This window comes from Stomoxys calcitrans, chromosome 2 (genome assembly GCF_963082655.1).
Source record: "Stomoxys calcitrans chromosome 2, idStoCalc2.1, whole genome shotgun sequence".
In the NCBI taxonomy this organism is placed as follows: Eukaryota; Metazoa; Arthropoda; class Insecta; order Diptera; family Muscidae; genus Stomoxys; species Stomoxys calcitrans.
This window is the reverse complement of record NC_081553.1, coordinates 230,976,159-230,998,104: the sequence shown is the minus strand read 5'-3', so window position 1 is coordinate 230,998,104 and position 21,946 is coordinate 230,976,159. Positions and strand designations below refer to the sequence as shown.

The window sequence follows — 21,946 nt, the reverse complement described above, 5'->3', positions numbered from 1 at the left end:
TGTTGATTTAACCTCGTTTTCGAAAAATTAATCATATCGACATGAAATCTTTAAAAAGAAATTTTAAATTAAAAAAACATAAATTTTCCTTGAAAAACAATCTGTTTTTTTAATGATTTCCAAGATTATATGGAATATGTCCAGCCATTCAATGTTTAGCCATGAAGTCGTGAAAATGTCCAAAATATGTTTTTGTTGTTTCTGGTTTTTGGCAATTTGTATATGGCACGCAGTGCACAAAGTTTAAAATTGGAACATAAATAATAAACAATAAATGTTCTCATACGACTGAATGTGTACCACCAAAACAACTACTTATGAGAGTGGGTCGCAAATGCACAGCTGCCATTGAGGAATAGCGGGGATACTAGGGGCAATATAAAAAATACTAGTCAACTCGGCTGGTAGTGATCTTCGATTCCCAATGGGGAGTCGTGGGCTAGACTCCCACAACATTCTTTCTACCTGTCACTTTTAAACATATGGTGTGTTCTGGGTTTCACTTTTCCCCTAAAAACAATTTGTTGTTATTACGTAAAAAGAGATCAAATTACATTCATTCCTTCTCCTGGCAAGAAATTTCTTTGTTTTTATTTAACCAATCTTATGATGACATGAATTTTGATATTTGGTTCGTGATAATAACAAGTTCTTTCAAGAGGGGAAAGGGAAAATGAGGAGGCTAACGTGGCTCGGAGGTTAGCAGGTCCGCCTATGATCGCCTGGATTCGAAACCTCCTAAAGCTGGCGACATTTGTGACATATTAAGCCATGTAAAAATGGCTTCTCCAAGAGCTTTTGCCCTGCGGCATGCTGTTCGGACTGGGCTATAACAAGGAGGTCCCTATATCATTGAGCTTCAACTTGTATCGGACAGGACTCATTGATACATAATTAGTTTGCCTGTTTCTTAATGGAATGTTCGTGGGCAAATCTGCATCTGAAAGGGGAAAGTGCATGCTAGAACACAAAATGGCTGGGTAATCACCATTTTATCGCTATATCCATCAGAATAGTTTTTAGATAAGTCGTTTGGTAGACCTTCATGAAATTCGATTCTTGGTAGTTTTATCTTTGCATGGGTGAATTTGGACCATACTGCTAATTTAGAATGTCATAACATAACTTCGGGTGTAAAATGTCACCCAAATCAGAGGAAAATCTCCATACTAAGAAGCTTAAAGAAATCATAAGCAAATCGTTAAGTGATCAAGCCATCTGGTTGGTCTGTTCTTGGTTTCACTTTAATTTATCCTGGAAGCTTCTAATTACTATCGCACGAATCAATTGTCCAAATTTCTTAATTTGTCATTATAAAAGTTCTGAAATTAAATTAAAAAGGGTTTTCGCAACAAAGAATAAACTCTTGGTACCTTGTTTACGTAATAACAACTAATTTTGAATATGCATTGATTTGAAACATAAAATCAATCAAAATTACGATTTGAATTAGACGAAATGTAGTATACAACGCAAATTCCAAATTATTTTTTTTTTATTAAAATATTTTTTAATAAAGAATTATGGTAACATTTGCTAAATTGTTCTACTAAAATTCCATAGACTATTTTTTACTTTGGATAACATCACACACCCACTCTTATATACGTACGCACATATGCCACTCATATCGTGATTTTTACATCTACAATTATATTGCTTGGTATTCACCCCAAAGATACTTCACGTTCACAAGAGACAAGAAAAATCGCATCAAAAAAGATGTGACGGTGTTGTCGTTTTCTTTGTCTGCTAGCACCATTGGGGAAGAGCTCTTGCCCCCCCCCCCCCCCCCATTCATCCTTACCAAATGGGGAAATGGTTTACTTCCTATGAAAAAGTCTTCAAAGTTCACATCATAACAAAACAAACGACGGAAAATAAAAGAAATTACTCCAAACTAATAAAACTCATCCAACAGTGGAGACCCAAAAGGGTACTTTATTTGGAATTGTGTTTTTTTTTTAATTTTTGCAAATCAAAGTTTTAAAATAAGTGTTTTTAGTTTTAAATTCAATTCAATTGTTTAAAGTTGATATTAGTGCATACTTTTAGGATATGTCTTCCAATGACGATCGAACATCCTCAATAAGATATACCGACCTATATATTCGAAATCTGACTTATACACTGTACTTACATAGATTACTGTTTTTACACCCGGCACTGGATAACTATGAGCTCCACAAAGGCTGGAACTTTGAGTTCCAATCTGTCATCATGAAAAGCTCCATACGGAGTAGCTGCAATTGCAGTCGCGGACAATCAGCGGTATCGAGAGGAGAGTCTCAGTGAGAGGCCGGGCATAAATACTGAGTGCCTATGATGCTCGATATGACAAGGTGAGTTGAGGGCGCCTTTAAATAACCAATGGTCTTCATGTTCCCACGGCGACTGGAACGAGCTTGCTCACATAGACGAGGATAGCCACCTCCACATATATACATGTGGCTACAATAATAACAACTATTTTTCACAACAGGGGCAAACTTCTCATATATCAATGAGTGCTGTTCGATTCAAGTTTATGCTCAATAATAAAGGACCTACTTTTTATTGTCAAGTCTAAACGGCGTGCCGCAGTGATACACCTCTTTAGGGATTTTTTTATCGCCAGCATATTTAGAGAGGATAACCACCGCTGAAAAATTTTTCTGAACTTTTCATAAGGGTTTGAACCACCCAGGTATTCAGCGTCATATATGTATGTATTTCCTATAATATATCACTATATTAAATATTTCCATCGGTTATTTTTCAGAGTTACTTACATGTTAATCTCATTGTAACACCCTGTGGTTACAATGTTTGCCGCAGTTATCTGGCATGTATCATCAGCACACAGCCATAAACATTTGGTGTCGAACGACGAAATACTTTTTCATAAAAAATAATGAGATCTATTTTTAGGCTGTTATTTGCTCTTGTTTAATTTTTTTCTTTCTCCTACTGTGTTTGTGCTCTTTTAATCTCACTCCAGTCATCTCGACTATGCCATTGCCGTTGCTGTTGTCAGACGTTTGTGTTGTTTATTGTAAATGGGAAGCATATGTTCTTAGGGGTAAATCATTTCCAAACAATACCATAGTGCCGTTCATTCACTAGATGACCCCAAAAAACACAAATTTAATTTTGCTCATGTGGTTTGCAATGTTGCTGTATTGGGCAAAGATGTTAAGAGAGAAAAAGAGTGGGTGTGAGAAATCACACCCTCTTCAATAAGAGTGTATGCAATTGTGGTCACAACAAAACTATGCGTCTTTCTTAACCTCCCTCAACGCTAAAGTTATTCCGGAAGAGTTTTTTTTTTGCATTCAAAATATGGTAAAACATAAATTTAATTGGAGTTTAAAAATGGTATTCACCTTGAAAAAGGAACCTTATATTAAAAAGATTGAAGTGAATTGCGACATTGTTTTGAAAAAAAAAATATTGTGTGTGTTTCATATGTTTCAAGAGTGAAACCAAAGGTCTGCTGCTGGACAATATTCGATTGTAGAAATTTGATCTTCAAAGTATGTTTCGTCGAAAATTGTTTTCACAGAAAATATCTTCGATTTTAGGTTTTCATAGAAAATTTCGTCGAAACTTTCTTTTCTCTTGCTGCGCTTAGGAGAGTTAGAGGACTTATTGAGCCCTGTTTCAAAACAAAAGCTTGCTTTACACCGTACTCTTTGGGTATGTAGGGCACCTTAATCAATTTGACAAAGGTGCTGATGAAGTTACATGGCGTAACAGAAATCAAGACAACTAGCCAGTCAAAGTGTTTTGAATAACAACACACATATGCTCAACTTTTATAAGTTTTTGCTATGCTATTCTTTGAATAGAATATGATCTCAAGCTGGAAGATGTTCAAAAAATTACTCAGAAATTTGATTTTGATAGAAAACTTTGACAACATTTGATTTTGATGGAAAATTTCTTCGAAATTGTATTTTTCATAGAAATTTTGTCGAAATATAATTACCATAGAAAATGTTGGTGTGGGTAAGAGCGTGTCTCGGTAAGGGTGGTGTATGTTAAAAAAATGCAAAATGAATAAAACACAGGTAATAAGGGTTTTCTATAAAAAAAGGTTGTCTTTATTTGTGTGTGATTTATCGATACATAGGCAATAATTAACTTAAAGACAACGGGTTATAGACAGTTTTGCCACTCAAGAAAATTTTTTTCTACCAAAATTTAAGAAAAATCCTACCAAAACCAACCAAATGTTCTACCAGCCAAAACTGCTACATGATGTTATACCCACCACCGAAAAGTTGGGCACTTTGCCACTCCAATTGTATCACATCATATTATACATTTTCAACACTACAAAGAATTGGAGCGTGGTTATTCATGAAGAATTTAGACATTTCCGACAATCTGTTTGTTGAAATCACTCTATAGACTTACATTCAAAGCTCTTGATATAGCACCCTTTACACCGATATCCCGATAAGAAATCTTGGGTTCATAAAGTCATATTCGTGCCCCGATTTCAATGAATAAGCGTGTCCAGTTTGGATAAACCGTTCTCCCGATTTAAATGTCCCGATTGTAATGCGCTCTTACTACCCATATTGCCGTTGCACTGAATTGCATGGCCCTCTCATGGATCTCTCAACCTCTGAATATGGGTCAGTTCTGACCATCTTGGTATGCAGCTGCCATATAGGCTTGTTTTCCGATGGAAGGCACAAAAGCCGCATCAATAAGAATTTACGAAACTTGGATCCCATAACACTCGCACAAGTTACAGTCAATATCAGAGCTTTTTTACTGAAGCTTGAAGTAATAGTATTTGTCCCCTCGACATCCATGGTTTTGTTCTGCACTCTTAACGAATACATAATTTTTTCAGTAAGTACTTTAACCTACCAAGAGAATAAAATTCCGCCAATTTTGGTAGGAACCTTTCAAAAACGGCAATATTGGTTATAGATGCGCGATGTCTGCGGTCTGAGCCTTGGATAGCGACTATTTTAAAAAAACGAACTGAAGTTGCTGAGAGTCATCGTTTGATATTAGAAGTCTCTCTCTGCATCTGAAATAGCGAGGTGTAGAAAGAGAAAGTGCTTTTAAGAAATCTTGTTTTTTGATATTGAATTGATTGATTTTTGTTGAATATCTGATTTTAATTGAAAATTTCGTCAAATTATGATTTTTATAAAATTTTGTTAAAATTTAATTTTTTTTTTAATTTTCTGAAAAATTTGATATTCATAGAACATTTCCTCGAAATTTTGATTTTCATAGAAGAATTGGTCAATATTTTTTTTCTCAAAATTTTCGTCATTTGATTTTCAATAAAACTTCTTCGAAATTTGATTTTTATAAAAAATTTCGTCGAACAAGACACAACATTTCTACTATTTCACTGGTCACTAATTAGTGAGTGGGTGGAAGCATGTAATCTTTTTGGTGGCATGGCAGTCTGACGAGGCCCCTGGCAAAGGTCGAAATCGCGATCATTGCAGCCCGCCCCTTGATACATTTAACACACCACAAATGTTGAGATTCTTTAAAGTGTTTTTGTTGTTTTGTTTTGAAAAAGAAGCAAAAAATAAAAACACATTGGCTTAAACCAACAACAAAATGAAATTTGATTTTCATAAAAAATTTCATCGAAATTTGATTTTCATAAAAAATTTCGCCGAAATTTGATTTTTATAAAAAATTTCGTCGATATTTGATTTTCATAAAAAATTTCGCCGAAATTTGATTGTCAATGAAAATGTTGCCGAAATTTGATTGTCAAAGAAAATATCGTCGAAAATTGAATTTTACACAAATTTTGAATATTATGTGAAAAATTGGTTTTCATAGAAAATTTTGTTAAAATTTCATTTTTACTGAAAATTTTGTAGTACACATTGCAAAGTTTACGAAAAATGTTTTTAAAATCAGATTTTTACACTCTAACCAGTTTAGTAAAAAAAATCGAAAATTTCCTTTCTTCGCATTAAAATTTCGGAGTTCCTTTTTTTCTTGTTTTGATTCGCTGCCATAAATATCTATTTGTGTATAGCGTTAGTCGATAACTCAACGTTACTGCTGCTTCTTTTGCTTGATTGCAATACCAACCAATAAGTAACACATTTATATTTTTTTTCTGTTTGTTTTGCGAAACAACTAATAACTACTTTGTAGGTAACGACATCATCGAATACTTTACTCACTGCATCCATTTGTGGTTAACATTTTATTTCGCAACCGTATGGAAATCAAAGAAGAAGTTGTTTGATTGCAGCACCAAAACCTAGAAAAGAAAAACGAGAAATCCGCGTACATGAAAAGAAAAACCATATAAGATTATGCAAAATATTCATTCAACCTTAACAAAACTTGCAACGGAGGCGCAAGACATGGCCAACGGCCAACGTTGTGGTAGCAGCAGCAGCACTACCACTCACTCCACATTCACACGTCACCATCTGCAATCTTTGGTTGTTCGAAAGTTTTATGTGTGATTTTCCCCACATCTCTAAGCAAAACTTCTCAAAGGCGTTTTCCCCTTGAATATATGTAGCAATGTTAGGGTGGTTAGGTTTGGAGAAGTTTAAAAATTGGGGAAATTATTAATTTTTATTAAAGCTGTAAAATCGTATTTAACAACTTTTTTATATAGTTTAGCAAACTTTAATTTAAATTTAGTAGCATGCCGATGTTTCTTATAGGTTTCTATAAGTTCTTGGTTGGACCAGATCGTAGTTCCATTTGCATATAACAAGTAAAGACGGGTTAAAGTCGGGCAAATCTGAGCTTTCGATACCCTACACCACATTGGATATGCAAGCTAAATCGTTCAAATTAAAATTTGCTTAAATTTTGGAGTGAAGAATTTCGACCAAAATTCGTAAATATTGTGGCGGTCATGGAGGAAGTCGCTTTGCAAAATTTGGAGAATATCGGTTGATAAGTGTGCTTGCAAGCCCCTAAAAGCGAAAATCGGGTGATACATATGGCGGCTATATCTGTCAATAATCTTGATATGAAATTCGCCAGTGAACTGAAGAGTCATAAAGAAAATCTTGGTGACAAATTTGGATTGGTGAGGATCGGTTCACAAATCAAGTTATTGCAGTATTACTCAAATTATATCTGTAGGCTATATCTTAATCGATTTCAACGAAAATTCGTACATGTTGTGGTAGTCGTAGAAGAAATCACTAAGCAAAATTTTGAGGAGATCGATTGATAAATGTGTTTGCAAAAGTTACAGAGATGGAAATCGGATGATTGTTATAGAATTAGCCATAAGACATAATAGAAAGAGGATCTGTTAATGGTTAGGTTAGATTGAAAAGAGAGTGCGGATATTAATCCGCTCCATGACACTATGGACACACACCTAAGCTAGCAACCGGTTTGTTGTGCGCTCTAAATACTAAAATAGAACCTCAAAAAGAAAATCTAAGTTAGGAATTCGGTGCTACTTCCTTAATTGTTTTCCATGCCACGCCCCTATGTTGGTTCATCTTTGGTATTGTGTCCCCTCCTAAGTACTGGCGCTTTTTAGCCGCGAAAGCCGGGAAATGACATAGGAAATGCTCCAACGTCTTATCATCTTCCCCACATGCTATCACTTGCCGCATCGATTTTGCTAAGTGGATTACCAAGTAATTGCAGTATTAGTCAAATTCGGAGGAAAATCTATATGGGAGCTTTATCTAAATCTCAACCGATTTCGACCAAAACTGGTATACAAAGTAAGAGAAATAAAAATAAACATTGTGCAAAATTTTGAGAAAATCCGTTGAGAAATACGCTGACAAATTTGGGGCACCACCCCTTCCCCAAAGGGAAAAAATTTACCGACCATGCCAATATGTGACTCAAATGAACGGTATTTGACGTTAGAAAATGAACTTGATAACCAATTTTGGGGCCAAGTGTTCGGGGAACGCCTCATCCTAAAAAATCTTAACCCATTAGCAATATGGGGTTTAAGCAAATGGTAGTCCAATAAAGATCATATGGGATTCAGATAAAAGCACTTATATTGTTACCCTGTTGGTTAAGCGATATGCATATACTATTTCCGTAGCATGGTATTTCACTAAAAGCTCTTTAATTGTCGAAAATAAATATTCAGAGCGGGCCCGGTTCAGCTAGTATTTTATATATCCTAGACCAATATTTCAAAGAGTTAAGAACAGAATAGCGAAGTTAGTATCCCCCCATCCTATATTTGAGGGTATAACAAATAAAAACGTGTTAAGTTCAGCCGAGATGTATCTTGGAAACTCAACTAATGGATTATACTAAAAATGTAAAAAAATTATCTTAATTGAAGCGCCAACGTGTACGTACAAAATTTCCAATTTCAGTCAAAAGTTTAAGCTTCTTTGTGACGTAGAAGACTAATCAGGAGATCGGTTTATATGGAAATTTTATTACTTTAAACACCGCTTTGAACCATACAGAACACTACGCACAAATGAATAAAAATTGCAGCTTCCACGGGCTCAAGATCTCAAATCGGCAGATCGGTTTGTATGGGAGCTATATCAGGTTATAGACCGATTTAGACCGTACTTGAAACGATTGCTGGAAGTTATAACAAAACACCGTGTTTAAAAATTCAGCCAAATCGGCTAACAATTGCGGCTTCCAGTGGTTCAAGGTTTCAAATCGGGAGATCAGTTTATTTATTTGGCATCTATTTCAGATTATTGACAGATTTGGACCATACTAAGCACTGTTGTTGGATGACATTAAATAACCCTATTTGGAAAACTTCAGGCAAATCGGCTAACAATTGCGGATTCTAGAAGCTCAAGATGTCCACTTGGAATATCGGTTTATATTGGACCTACATCAGGTTATAGACCGATTCGGACCATACTTGGCACGATTGTTGGAAGTTGTTACAGAACGCTAAATGTAAAATTCGGGGATAAATAGATATGGGAGCTGTATCTAAATCTCAACCGATTTCTATAAAATTCTACAGCAACGTCGAGAGCTAGAAGATAATCCTTTGTGCTAAATTTGTTGAGAATCGGTGTCGCAATAATGTGACATTTGAAAAGCTGTATCTTCTTTGGTGAGGCCCGCAAATTTTTAGCTCATGTGCAAATATTTGCATACCACAATTTTCAACTGAGAACTTTGGATACTATTGAATCAACTTTTTTACCATACTTCTTGCAATCAACACCACAATTTTCATGCCTACCCCGGTTAATAGGTTGGCTGGTTTTAATATGTGGCATTTTTAGGTCTTTTCTCCGATGGTTTTTTACAAACTTGTTCTACTTTAAAATTCTAATTACCTGTGATAGACCCTTTCTGCCAGTTGAGCTATTGTAGCATTACCGAAGACGCCGAATTGTCTTATATGTCTGTCTGTCAATTCGTCTTTTATAGTTCTTAAGTCTTGTAAGGCATTTAGGGCTTGCGAATACCCATCGCTACTGCTACGGCCGCTGGTGCCCGCTGCTTGCAAAAAATGCGATGCAGCCGAGTGCACTATCGCCGCAAGCACTGTAGATGTTGATGAACGGGCAAGTACTCTTTCTTAGCGTTAGAGTTGTCTTCCATTTTAGTCTACCGAGAAGGTGCTGTTGAATATGCCATTAGTTATTTGGAGATTAGTTTCAGTTTTGTTTAGCCGGTTCTATTTGCCGGTCGTGTGTGTACCCCGTTCCGTTTGTTGTTTATGAAAATTAAATTATCTTATTTTAATGAATCCCGTGTAAAGTGTTATTATCTCGCGCTTTGTTTATATCGAAAATAGATATGTCGTTGTTAATTGTTTTGTAAACAGTTGCCTGGAACCAAATGAGTCAATCTACAGACTGAGAAAAAAAGGATTTAATTACCTAAAAATTTTTTAACGAAAAACCTGGGCAGTTTCAGAAAAATGTCTGCTTCAAATTTAGAGAAAAAATTTTAACCAGTTCTTATTTGTTCTGATTTTTTTATTGGTGTCGGTTATTAACCTTTGGAAGACTAGGATAAGTAAAGATCCTAATACTAAAACATCCGACATTGCAGGGGCGAGAGACCCAGCACATGCTAACGACGACGGAACCATCAACGACTTTATCGAGATTAGGAAGACTAGGATGGATAAAGATCCTATGGCTGAAAGATCAGGCAGTGCAGTGATAGAAAACTCAATGCCGCCTAACACACAGGGAGCCATCGATGAGACCATAACCTACACCCAAGAAGACCATTTTCTCAAGATTTGAAAGACTAGTATAGGCAAAGACCCCAAAATTGGAACATCAGGCAGTGCAGGGACTTTAGACTCAACACAGCTTTACGGACATGGACCCGATGATGGAACCATTATCGACTTTCTCAAGATTCGGAAGACTAGGATATGTAAAGATCCTAATATTAAAACATCAGGTAGTGCAGTGACGGGAAACTCAATTTTCACTGCGTGCCTAGAACTTGGATATACTCCGAAAGCCTGGCAAGAGGCAAGGTTGGTGTTTATACCCAAGCCCAACAAGGCATGTTTCGCGACACCAAAGGCCTATAAGCCTTGTGTCCTTTCTATTCAAAACCAAGGAACGCATTGTGGATACCATGATAAAGAGTAAGACATCCAGCAAACTGCTTAAATACTGCTTAAAAACATAGTCTTGAACTGACGGAACCCTAGTATTGCCGTCTGGAAGATCATGTTACACGGATGGGTCACAGCTAGGGTACAGAGTTAGCCTGGAGTCTACATTGAGAACCCAGGGTCAGAGATCTGTTACGGGCGATCACGAAATGCGTAGGGTGGTGTGGTACTAACATGAGGACGTCGAGTGGGAACATTTTTACCGACAGCAAAATGTAAGGTCCCGAACGGTCTTGCAGTGTAAGAAGGAGATTAACACCTTCTCTGAGGATGGCTCAATCCGCATCGTTTGGGTGCCAAGCCATAACGGAGCAAGGGGGAATGAAAGTGCAGACGACTTGGCTGTGAAGGCCATTTGTCAATACAAAAATAATCCAGTGTGTATTTTAAAAAGTTTAATTTTTCTGAACCAAGGAATAGTTTGCACATTTAGAGTGCTAAAGCCAAAGAACACACCGCATTTTTCTTTTCCATAATTTTAATATTGAAAAGTTCATCTCAACTCAAATCCGCTGTTAAAACAGGAAAATTGTAAAAAAGTCTTACCTGTGAAGAATTATTCCAATTTGGCCAATATTGTCCCCCGGGAAAATCTTTGCACTTATGCTCTCAACTCAGATTCTATGCAAGACGAACAGTCACAAAAAGTTGAGATTTTGTCATATCATTTATCATCATTACTTTAAAAAGGTGCTGAATTCTTCGCAAAAGTAATCTCGAGTCGAAAAATCTGAAAATCTACAATACTATAATACTGACTTTTGCATTCCTGGTATGGTTTAGTATTTTGCACTTTTTCATTCATTATTCTTGTTATTCCCGTTATGAGGACTTTGTGGCTCTCGTTTCGTTATGCTCTTTGTAGCCATACATTGAGAGAAACTAAAATTTAAAAAAAAATGAGAGAGGGAGAGAGTAAAGCAATTTCGTATTGACTTGCTTTACTCTCTCTCAAAGAAAATTCCATTTTTATTAAAAAATTGTGATTTCAATACTTTATTGGGTTTTAAATATTTTATCTATAGTTTCTATAGGTCAGGTCATAAATGTCACGCCTCCTCACAAACATTCTACGTGATTTGTAAACGAATACATTGTTTACTTCACAAAGGCTTTTCTATGCAGATTTCTTAAACTATCGATTATTCGAATATCCATAGCGCCACAAACGCTGAGCATTTGTAAAAGAAACCCCAAAAGTACAAAATATTTTTGACACCAAAACATTTAGAAGAGAACTTTTTCTCACCTCAAAAAGAAACCGAAAAAACGGCAAAGAAAAATCCACTCGTAAACTTAGGAGCTCGAGACATATTACATTAGCCATCTCAGACTAGCGACAACAACGACGACGCAGACACACAACGAGATCAAGAGCAAATTGAAAACAAAACAAAAAAATGTAAATGTATTGAAAACCGAAAAGAAAGCAAATGAAATGAAGAGTATTTGAAATGAAAACTAAACAAACACGTAATTCTCAGACTAAAAACGACTACAACGACGACAAATAGCGTGCGCCATTCGCCACAGCAGAGATTTATTCAAAAACAAGCAAAACGATCTCAGCTCCTGTATGCTGCAGTACCCCAGCCACCCCCGTTGTTCGTATGTGCTGATGCTGGTGCCGGGAAGAAAAGTCAATGAGTCGTTGCAAAGCAACATCGCAGCATAGCATCTGTGTAGAGTAAAAATCGCCCCTCGAAACACTTGAACGCGAAGAAAACTCAAAATTTCGAAAACAAAAGAAAAACACAATGAAAAAATTTATTGGGATTTGAAATTCAAATGCCTGAGAAACGTGCGGATACAATTGTCGGCAAACAGAAATAGCGGATCATTCAATAGTAGCGGGACAACAATGAAGCATATTTGAAGGAAAAATCATAATTTTCCTCCCAAAAAAAAAAAAAAGATAAATATTGTGATTGACATTAAAATATAATCCAAAAAAACAATTGCTCGATTTTTTCTATGTATATAAGAAGAAAAGCTGTAGAGGTGTACCCTAAGCAAATTTTGTGTTGTTGTTTTCTTTTAATTAAAGTCGTCTTCTTTTTAGAAGATCAACGTTCAACGACTATCGGTGGTGCCATTTGAAAGAAAAAGTAATCGTAAACCCAATTAAAGCGAATAACGCGTGTGAAGCGTAAAATAATTACGTCAGTTCAGTATCAGTTCTTAACCAAAAAAAAAGCAAAAAAAATACGAATTATATATTTCCAAATATAGAAATCAATCAATAACCGTAAAAAACCCATTGTCATAAAGAATCAATAAAGCGTAACATTAATAAGACTTCGTCTATACGAATGCGCCATGGATTACATATCGAATTTAATTAAGCGGCCCCTGAGCTTAGTTGTAGCTGAGGCCTCGACTGCAACGGATAAGACCCAAACTTCAACATCGCTGCCTTCAAATCTAACAAACGGCCAAGAGGACAATAAACAGCAAAAGCAGGATCAAGAGCAAAATAACAGCAACGAATTGAATAAAAACACATCACCAAAAGAAACCCATTCCTTAGTATTGACCAAAGAGCAGGATGTGCAACAAAATAACATAACTGATAAAAAGTCCACTGAAGTAAACCAACTACCGGTCACAGAGCAACAACAGCATAGTTTTGCTAAAGGCGAATGCAGCCAAGAGCTAACCCGATCCTTAGTTGGGCCCTCTGAATTTAATCAACCACACCATCGTCTTTTGTCTTTGTCTTCCTCCTTTAATGGAAACTTTACCGACTTTATTGGTGTATCCAATGAATTATTAGATTTGGATGAATTCCTCCCACCTCCACCGCCTTTGCTCTCGAACAGCATTTTACTCTCACCTGTAGAGGATAATAATAATCTGCAGTCAACAACTCCTTCGCCACCACCACCGCCATTGTCGCCCTCTATGATGGCCTCACAGACTATTGATGAGCTGCTATCGGAAATCAGTGATAATTTAACATTGGCCGGCATTAATGATGAAGTTCTATCTATTGCATCGCCTCCCAAAATGTCTGAGGTAAATTGTGCAATTTTGTTTAGTTTTTTTTCCAAATCGTGGTGCTATTAGACAAAAAGAAAGAAATTTACTTTTTAATATGCGTGCGTTAATTGTATGGTTGTTGGCCTATTGACCATGGTTTTGTTTTTGGTCTTGCCTCACTTATTTGCAACGTGTGATGATTTCGAAATGTCGTTGCTTCTCGGACAGGCAATGAGACAGTGTTGCCACAGGCCCAATTATTTTTAGGTAAAATTTATGAAAAAAGTGCATGCATTTCATCATGTCAAATACGCCTTATACCCAAAGGTTATTTTTTTTTTTTTTTAATTTGTTTAATATATTTTCATATTATTATTATTTATTTATTTTTTTACATAACTATAGTATAGTTGTATACCGTCTTCGTCATTTCGTTTGTAGCACCTCGAAATAAAGAATATCTATTCTTGATCGTCATAACATTTTTAGTCTATTTAGCCATGTCTGTCCGTCAGTCTATCCGTTCGCCCTCCTGCCGGAAGCATGTTAACTTACGAACTATTTTATGTAGGCCCATTTGGCTATATCTGGCGATAGCTGTCATATAGACAGATATGCCGATTTAGAGTCTTAAGTCCATAACAGGCGTATCATTACCCAATTTCGTTGAAATTTTCGACGGTGAGTTGTATAAGGCCCATCTATTTCCGACACGTATAGCTGCCATATGGACCGATCTGCCTATTTAGGGTCTTAAGTTCATAACAGGCGCATTTACTACTCGATTTCTCTGAAATTTGCGACAATGAGTTTAATAAGGCCCGTCGACATCCGAACCAAATCCGAACAAGATCGTAACATAATATTTAGATAAGGTTGCCATATAGACCGGTCAGCCGTTCATATTGGGATTAGATGTCGGGAGTCTCAATACAACTTACTGTTTCAAATATCAGCGAAATCGCATAATAAATGCTCCTGTTATAGACCCATAACAGGCGCATTTATTATGCGATTTCGCTGATATTTGAAACAGTAAGTGGTATTAAGACTCCCGACATCTGACCTGAATATGGTCTAGAACGTATCATATTTAGATATATCTGTTGTGTAGACCAATCTGCCGATTTAGGGTCTTAAGCTAATTAATGCTGCATTTATTACCCTATTTCGCTGAAATTTAGAACAGCGAGTTCTTCTACGTGTTGGGGAGAGGGTGAGAGCGTGTCGTGGTGAGACGTGCGGGTGAGAGATTTAAAAACAAATAAAACACCTGTGATTAGGTTTTTTCTTTCAACAAAGGGTTGCCTTTATAAGTGCGTGATATTTCAACACAGGCGATAGTTACCTAAAAGACAAAGGGTGAGATATGCGCGATGTCTGCGGTGTGAGACTTAGATTCCGAGTGTTTTGGGAAAAAGGACTGAAGTTACTTCGAGGCGTCGTTTTGTATTGGAAGTATCTCTCTTTATATCCGAACTAGGCGAACTCGTTCCTAAGAGAGTTGTAGAAAGAGAAGTGCTCTTAATAAATCTTCTTACAGTCCGGCTGAGCGAACAAGGCCAAGGAGAGGTTGTAGAGGAATTTCCGCGAAAGGGAAGAATCCCTCTACGATCCGAGCTAGCGAACAAGCTCCATGGCAGGTTGTAGGAAAACTATAAGAGCTCCTCCCTCTACGTCCTGCTTTGTGAACAAGCTCAAAGGAGGGGGTTTGAGAAAGGAACAAGCCAAACGTTTGAACTTAAACACTAAGCCTCCCGAGATGGTCGTGATCGGACCATATTTCGAACGATTTGTCGATTAAGAATCTGAATCATATATAAAACACTTTTATAACCCGATTTCGTTGATATTTGGAACGATTACTTTTATAAAGCTTCTAGGTATCGGCCTATAATTGGACATTAATGTGGGTATGGTAGAGTTATAATAAAATAGGGTAATAAATTATTATGCCTTTAAATGCGATCCATGTATAAAATTAGGCCTAGGCGAATTTACCAGGCTTTTACTTTTTTATAAAATAGTTTTTATTTTTTTAATTTTTACTATATTAAATTCTTAAATGTCTTATTTTTAATTTGTTTTTTTTTCCTTATTTTTTTTCTTATTTTGTTTCTACATTTTTATTATTTTTTCTACTTTAATTAATTTATTTTTCCAGTATTATTTTTTTATTTTTATTTTTTTTAATAATCTTTTCAATTATTTTTTTAATAATCTTTTTAATTATTTTTTTAATATATTTTTTAATTTATTTTTAATAATTTTTTTTAATCATTTTTATTGTTTTATTTATTTATTTTTAATAATTTCTTTAATTATTATTTTTTAATTTTTTTATATTTTTAATTTTTTTTAATATTTTTAATTTTGTAATTTATTTTTTTTTGTCTTTTTTTATTTTTTTTTGTCTTTTTTTATTTTATTTTTTGTCTTTTTTATTTTATTTTTTGTCTTTTTTTATTTTATTTTTTGTCTTTTTTGTTTTTTTTTTATTTTATTTTTTGTCTTTTTTTGTTTTTTTTTTTTATTTTATTTTTTGTCTTTTTTTATTTTATTTTTTGTCTTATTTTATTTTTTTTATTTTATTTTTTGTCTTTTTTTTATTTTATTTTTTGTCTTATTTTATTTTTTTTTATTTTATTTTGTGTCTTTTTTTTATTTTATTTTTTGTCTTTTTTTTATTTTATTTTTTGTCTTATTTTATTTTTTTCTTTATTTTACATTTTTTATTTTATTTGTTTTATTTTTGTTTTACACTATTTTTGTTCATTTTATTTTCTTTAGTGATTTTATTTTTTCAATTATTTGATTTTATTTAGTTTTTTTCTACATTGAAGCTTATCAACCTTTTTTTTTGCATTTATTTTAATTTATAGTTTTTTCTAATTTATTTTTTTAATTTACTGTTTTTTTTAAGTATTTTTATTAATATATTTTTTTCTTTATTTATTTTTGTGTAATTCTTTGTTTTTATAAATTTTTTGCTGTTATTTTCTTAATTTTAATATTATTTTATCAGATTTTTGTTATTATCTTAATTTTTCTATTTTTTTTAACACATCCCTTGCTCAAGCTTAAAGAGATGAAACAAAAATTAGAACTGTCCTGTTCAATTTCTAAAATTTTAGAAAAAAATAATGCGATTACACGGCAACGCTGCAAACAGACGTCGCCTCGTCGAGAGTTTTCACAACCATTTGTCACTTTCAATTAAATTAGAAGAAATGTGCAAATTTCATTTCGTTTTCTTTTTTTTCTCTCTTTGCTATTGCTTTTGCATTCTGTTTTGTTGAGTTTTTGGTTTTTGCGTTGTTGATTATCTTTTGCTGTTATTCTTTTTTTTTCTTTCATCCCCGAAACATATTTTTTATATAAATTATACAACGCAATGCATGTTTGCCCAATGTGTCAATAGCGAACGACGACATAATAGGAGCAACATTTGTGATGCTTATATTAATCAAAATGAGATATTAGTGTTTGTTGGGCGAAGGAAAGATGTTTGCGGGCGCCTTTGAATAAAAGAAATTTGCTATATGTAGCAGTTTTATGGATTTAATTTAGTATGTTGTTTTGTGAGAAGAAATAAAATCTTTACCCAGTCCATAAGAATTTTGTAATAAAATTAGACTGTTTTATTAAGCATTTTAATTACTGAGTAGTTCTAAAGGGTCTGGTGTGCATTCATGGCGTGCTCCAATATCAAGTTTAGTATATTACACCATCTGTATGGTGTGTCAGAGTTACTCTTCGTTGTGTCAGAGTTACTCTGGTTTTGATAGACAGGATTCTTTTATAATCAACTATGGTGCTAAATTCGGTTGGACTGGCCTGCATTTCTGTTCTATATGAGTAGGCTGTGAATCGAAAATGTGTTTGAATCTCGAACCGGTCATATGTATATCTTTCCCAATCACTCTTTTGGCATTTTAGAAGAAACGGATTGTAGAGAAGCTCACAATGGACCTTTGTTTTAAACATCTATGGCTTCTCTTTTAGTTTGTTCAAAGCAGTCTCCTGTAATGTCTTTAAAACTGCATTTTGACAGATCCGCAGGTGGTTCCCTATCAGCATTATGTACAACACCATGACCCACACTGGAGCAACATAATTTCCTACCCGGTGGGCCTATCGTAAGATTTCAAGCTTTCTTTTTCCTTGCGAATTAATCAAGAAAACCTGGTTCTTGCTGAATCGCATTCTTTGTCCATCGATTGACATCTGATTGACATTTTACATCTATTTTTTGTCAAGAATAACTTAAAATATCACTAAACTGGCAGAGGTAAAAAGATAAGAGAGGTAGGGGTTAAACAAAATCAGAGATAGAAATCCACCCTGGGGAACTCGACGTTTCGTTTTAAAAGTCTCCGTCACTGTAACCTTTCTTTTTGGCACACTATATTACTCATATTAATTTTGGACTACTAAACATTTGAAGTGCATTTAAAATTAAATGTCCCCTCTAATTAGATGTGGAAACACAAAGCAAACAAAAAACAAAAGAACAACAACGCCAACATAATAACCTCCCGTTGCACAGCAGCCGTGTTCCATAAAGTATTCATGTATTTTAATGTTATTAAACAATACATTGACCTCTTCTTCCATCACAATAACTCTACTGGCTGCCCTCAAAAATCTCTATGTGGACAAAGGTAGAGCATGCCAATGAATGGGTTTTTCTGCTGCATTAACATCATGGTATGAGAAGCCACCCCAGTATACAAGCACTTGAATAGGAAATATGTGAATTAACAGACCAAATGAGCAAATATAAAAAAACACACACAAATACTCATATTAAAAATTAATTTGTTATTTAAAACCTTTGAATTGATGGAGAAGATTTTTTTAAATTAAAAAAATGAAATGAAACTTTGTTTATATAGCTCAGTCTAAACAAATGTGTTTTTGTATTCAAAATTGAAGAGTAATTTTAATAACTCTGCACCTGAACATGGACCTACTTCGAGTACGAATGTTACGAATTCGTCACATCTGTGTTCTTTAAGCCAATGCTCAATACTACAATTTAATATTGAGGAAATTATTGAGACCATACCCAGTCCCAAGTCATTAGCAGCAATGAAAATCTTCCCTAATTCTGATACAGTGGGTATACAAGTTTTTGAAAAAAATCTCAATTTATCTCCAAACCCTCTATTTGTAAACTGATGCATAAAAATGGGTTTGGTAATCAAGACAGGCAAGGGTTTAAGTAAAGGTAAGTAAGCATAAAGACCGATTTTTCTTTTTCTTCAGGCAGGGTGCACGCTTATGGCTCCACTCCTCAATGCAGGCAAGGGTTTTTGTATATGTTAATCATAAAAACCGATTTCTCTTTTTCTACAGGAAAGGTGTACGCTTATGGCTCCATTCCTCATGAGCCTTGTAGCAGGACTACCAGTTTACACACCATTTTGCATATATTACTGGGCAAGTCTAATCGCTTTATCTATTGAAGGCATCTGTTACAAGCAGCCACCCCTCGCTCTTTGAAGACGTCTAGCTTCCCTCAATATCATACTGAAATGGGCAGCGTATTGTGAAATAAGGGACTTCACGTTAGGGTGGATCAATTTTTAGATGTTGTCTTAATCATAATCTACAACAAATTCTAATAAGTTGTGCCCAAGAAATTTAAACGTCAAAATTGGTTCAAAAACAAAAATTTTTCATTAAAAACCGGAAGCTCGATTTTGATTTAGACTAGTTGTGGGCACATTAGCACACATGCGCACTATTTGCAAGCCCATGGGCTTATGTTCTTGTGCCCTTAAACAACAATGTGCAATTGTGTGTGTGTGTGTGTGTGTAATACACTGTATATGTCTACCGTGGCCCAGAGGTTACCATGTACGCTATGACGCCGAACGCCTGGGTTCAAATCATCAGTAATTATTTTCCATTCTACTCGATTTTGTGGGGTGATATCTCGACACTGTTCTAACCCTTATCTACGAGTACATGGATGCAGGTGTAGCTATCCACGTCTAGTTTGTAAAATGTGTACAAGGGTGGAACGACCTCTTCACATCCACATTGATGATATGTACGTTAGGTTAAACACATGCCTTGCCAAACTGGACAGTTATATCTCATAAAAAAACATATATTTTCACCAGTACGCTGACAGTGAAATATGAGAATGGATGCGAAATTTCTCACCACTGTTCCAAAATACTGGGTGTTATATTTAAATATTTTTACAATTCCACTGCTAAAACTGTTACATTCGCACTTTGGCAGAAGGCAAAGAAGGACTTTAAGTTAGTCAATTGAAATGTCAGTGGGAAACTATGCAGTGTTAGTATGGTCCTCCCGTTAAGGGACACGCAGTGAACTAATATCGAGATTATCAAGAAGCCTCTCTAAGTACTGCGCCAGGTTGTTTTGCAGTAAGTTATACAAAGGACCGTTTCTGTAAGCATAGGATCAATCATCTTGTCATCTGCATCAATAGTGTAGAATAATTAAATATTGCTATAAATACGATTAGAACCACTCTTAACACACTTGTTAAAAATCATAACAAAACACCTCATGCAAAATTTGCTCCATCTTGTGACTCAAGAAGTCAAGATCCAAGATCGGTTTATAGGCCAGCTATATAAAAACATGGACCGATATAGCCCATTTACAATCCCAACTGACCTACACTAATAAAAAGTATTCGTGCAAAATTGCTTTAATGGCTGCATCTCGACTACATTTGCGTTGCCAAGAGACAAAACCAGGAGGTAAAAATTAGTGTAAAGTTTAAAATTTTGCAAATTTCATTCAATATCAGTATTTATAAAATTCAGCTACTAAGAAATTTGTAAAAAAAGTAAGTAATTCAAAACAAAAATTAAAATTTCTAGAACAAATTTGGCAGTTGGCAACGCAACTGTCGTTGGGTTGCCATCCATAATCGACCCATAAGAAAACAAAAACGAATATATTTAGATATCTTAATAATCCTTTTTGAGTTTTCCAGATAATAATGTACTTAAAAAACAAAAAATAAAAACTGCCCGAGTTTTTTCACAAAAATACCCATTTCGGGTGAAGTTGATTTCAAAATCGAAAATTTTTAGTAATTTGGCTGAGGAGTCTAGAAATATTGTTTATTGAAAAATAAATGTTGCATATGTTTAGGGGACATATGGAGTAAAAACAAACATAAACCTAACTGGGGGTTCTGGGTTTTGCGTTTTGAGATTCGTACTAATTTTCCAAATTTCTTGATCAAAAAGGGCCATTTTGTAGTACATATAACATCCGTTGAAGTTGACATATGTCGTTGAAATTTACATCCCAACATGCCCTCTTTGCAAAACAAAAAGAACAAGTTAAACTATGTAAGAAACTAAACAGTGAAAATTCTTTTTGACCAATAAAATGCAAAAAAAAAAAATACTTCTAAACGATATAACTTTTAAGTGGATAAGCGGATTTGGACACTCTTAGCGGCAAAGTCGTTGTAAATTTTGTCACCAATCCAAACCATACATCAAAATAACAATCGAACCACAAATGCCTTCGTAAATACCAACATATAATACCTCAAAAGGACCACAAATGAATGTTTTTCGCAGCCGATCAAGTTTTAGAAAAACCGAGGTGGCCAACTTTAGAAGCCTTCCAAGAAGCGCCCGGTCCACCTAGTGCCATTTTTACTGTTTTTTTTTTTTTTTTCAAATCTATCCTACAGTGCGATGTCGATATTCCCCATCAATGCAGGCTGGTCTATAAATTTTACGAAGAATCTTTCTTTCATTTGTTGTTGGATTTCTCCAGCTTAGACCAATAGGTTGTTTTTTTTTTATTCTGTTTCCATTTCAAAAGGAAAAGCAAAACAAACAGAAAACCCTTGGAAATTGAAGTCAGACTATGGTGTGCTTATGCATTGGGCAGCTGAAGAAATCCAACAACTAATGAAATAGTTTTGTGACTAAAATAAAAAGAAGCGCAAACACCGAATAATCTTTCTCTTAAACACTCTTTCTCTGCTTGCACAAGTATCTATGCTTCGGAGACATACAACAGTAGGTTTAGTATCCCGAACTGCTTGCTCAATCCAAAGAAACATCTGTTACTGGTGTCATTTGTTTCATTCACGGCTGTGCCAAGTTTGAGAAAGTTATGTCAGGTTAAGTTGAAAAGACGGTGCAGATATTTATCTGCCCCATGTCACTTTGGACATACACCTGACCCAGTAATCGGCTCGTTGTGCGCTCTAAATACAAAAAAAGTAACCTCGAAAAAGAAAATCTTTGTTAGGAATTCCGTGGTACTTACAACATCCTTAATTGTTTTCCATACCACTCCCCTAAGTTGGTTCATGTCGGGAATAGTGTCTCCACCTAAGCGCCGGTATCTGTTAAACGCGAAAGC

The 21,946-nt window shown here is 35.0% G+C and overlaps 1 protein-coding gene and 1 long non-coding RNA gene across 10 annotated transcripts in view; one reads left to right on the top strand and one right to left on the bottom strand.

Moving 5' to 3' along the window:
• The window catches only part of LOC106092348 (probable serine/threonine-protein kinase DDB_G0278665), a 90,598-nt gene that overhangs the window by 12,527 nt on the left and 56,125 nt on the right, over positions 1-21,946 (top strand). For 3 of the 6 annotated variants that reach the window (XM_013259573.2, XM_013259299.2, XM_013259373.2), the window contains exon 1: positions 11,982-13,594. The exons of 2 other annotated variants lie outside the window; for them this stretch is intronic. In XM_013259573.2, the coding sequence (XP_013115027.2) occupies positions 12,896-13,594 (699 nt within the window). In that variant the 5' untranslated portion in view covers positions 11,982-12,895. Of the gene's footprint in view, positions 1-11,981; positions 13,595-21,946 lie in introns of those variants that run through there. One more of the 6 variants, XM_013259219.2, reaches the window with a different exon arrangement.
• LOC106092793 (uncharacterized) lies at positions 4,057-11,992 on the bottom strand. Of its 4 annotated transcripts, XR_009397416.1 has the most exons (4): positions 11,826-11,992; positions 11,123-11,306; positions 5,912-6,247; positions 4,057-5,032 (listed from the first exon to the last, which is right to left on the bottom strand). It is a non-coding gene; the product is annotated as an uncharacterized LOC106092793 (long non-coding RNA). The 4 variants fall into 4 exon arrangements; XR_009397415.1 differs by lacking the exon at positions 11,826-11,992 and having other exon boundaries at positions 11,123-11,458; XR_009397414.1 differs by lacking the exons at positions 11,123-11,306; positions 11,826-11,992 and adding an exon at positions 9,267-9,490.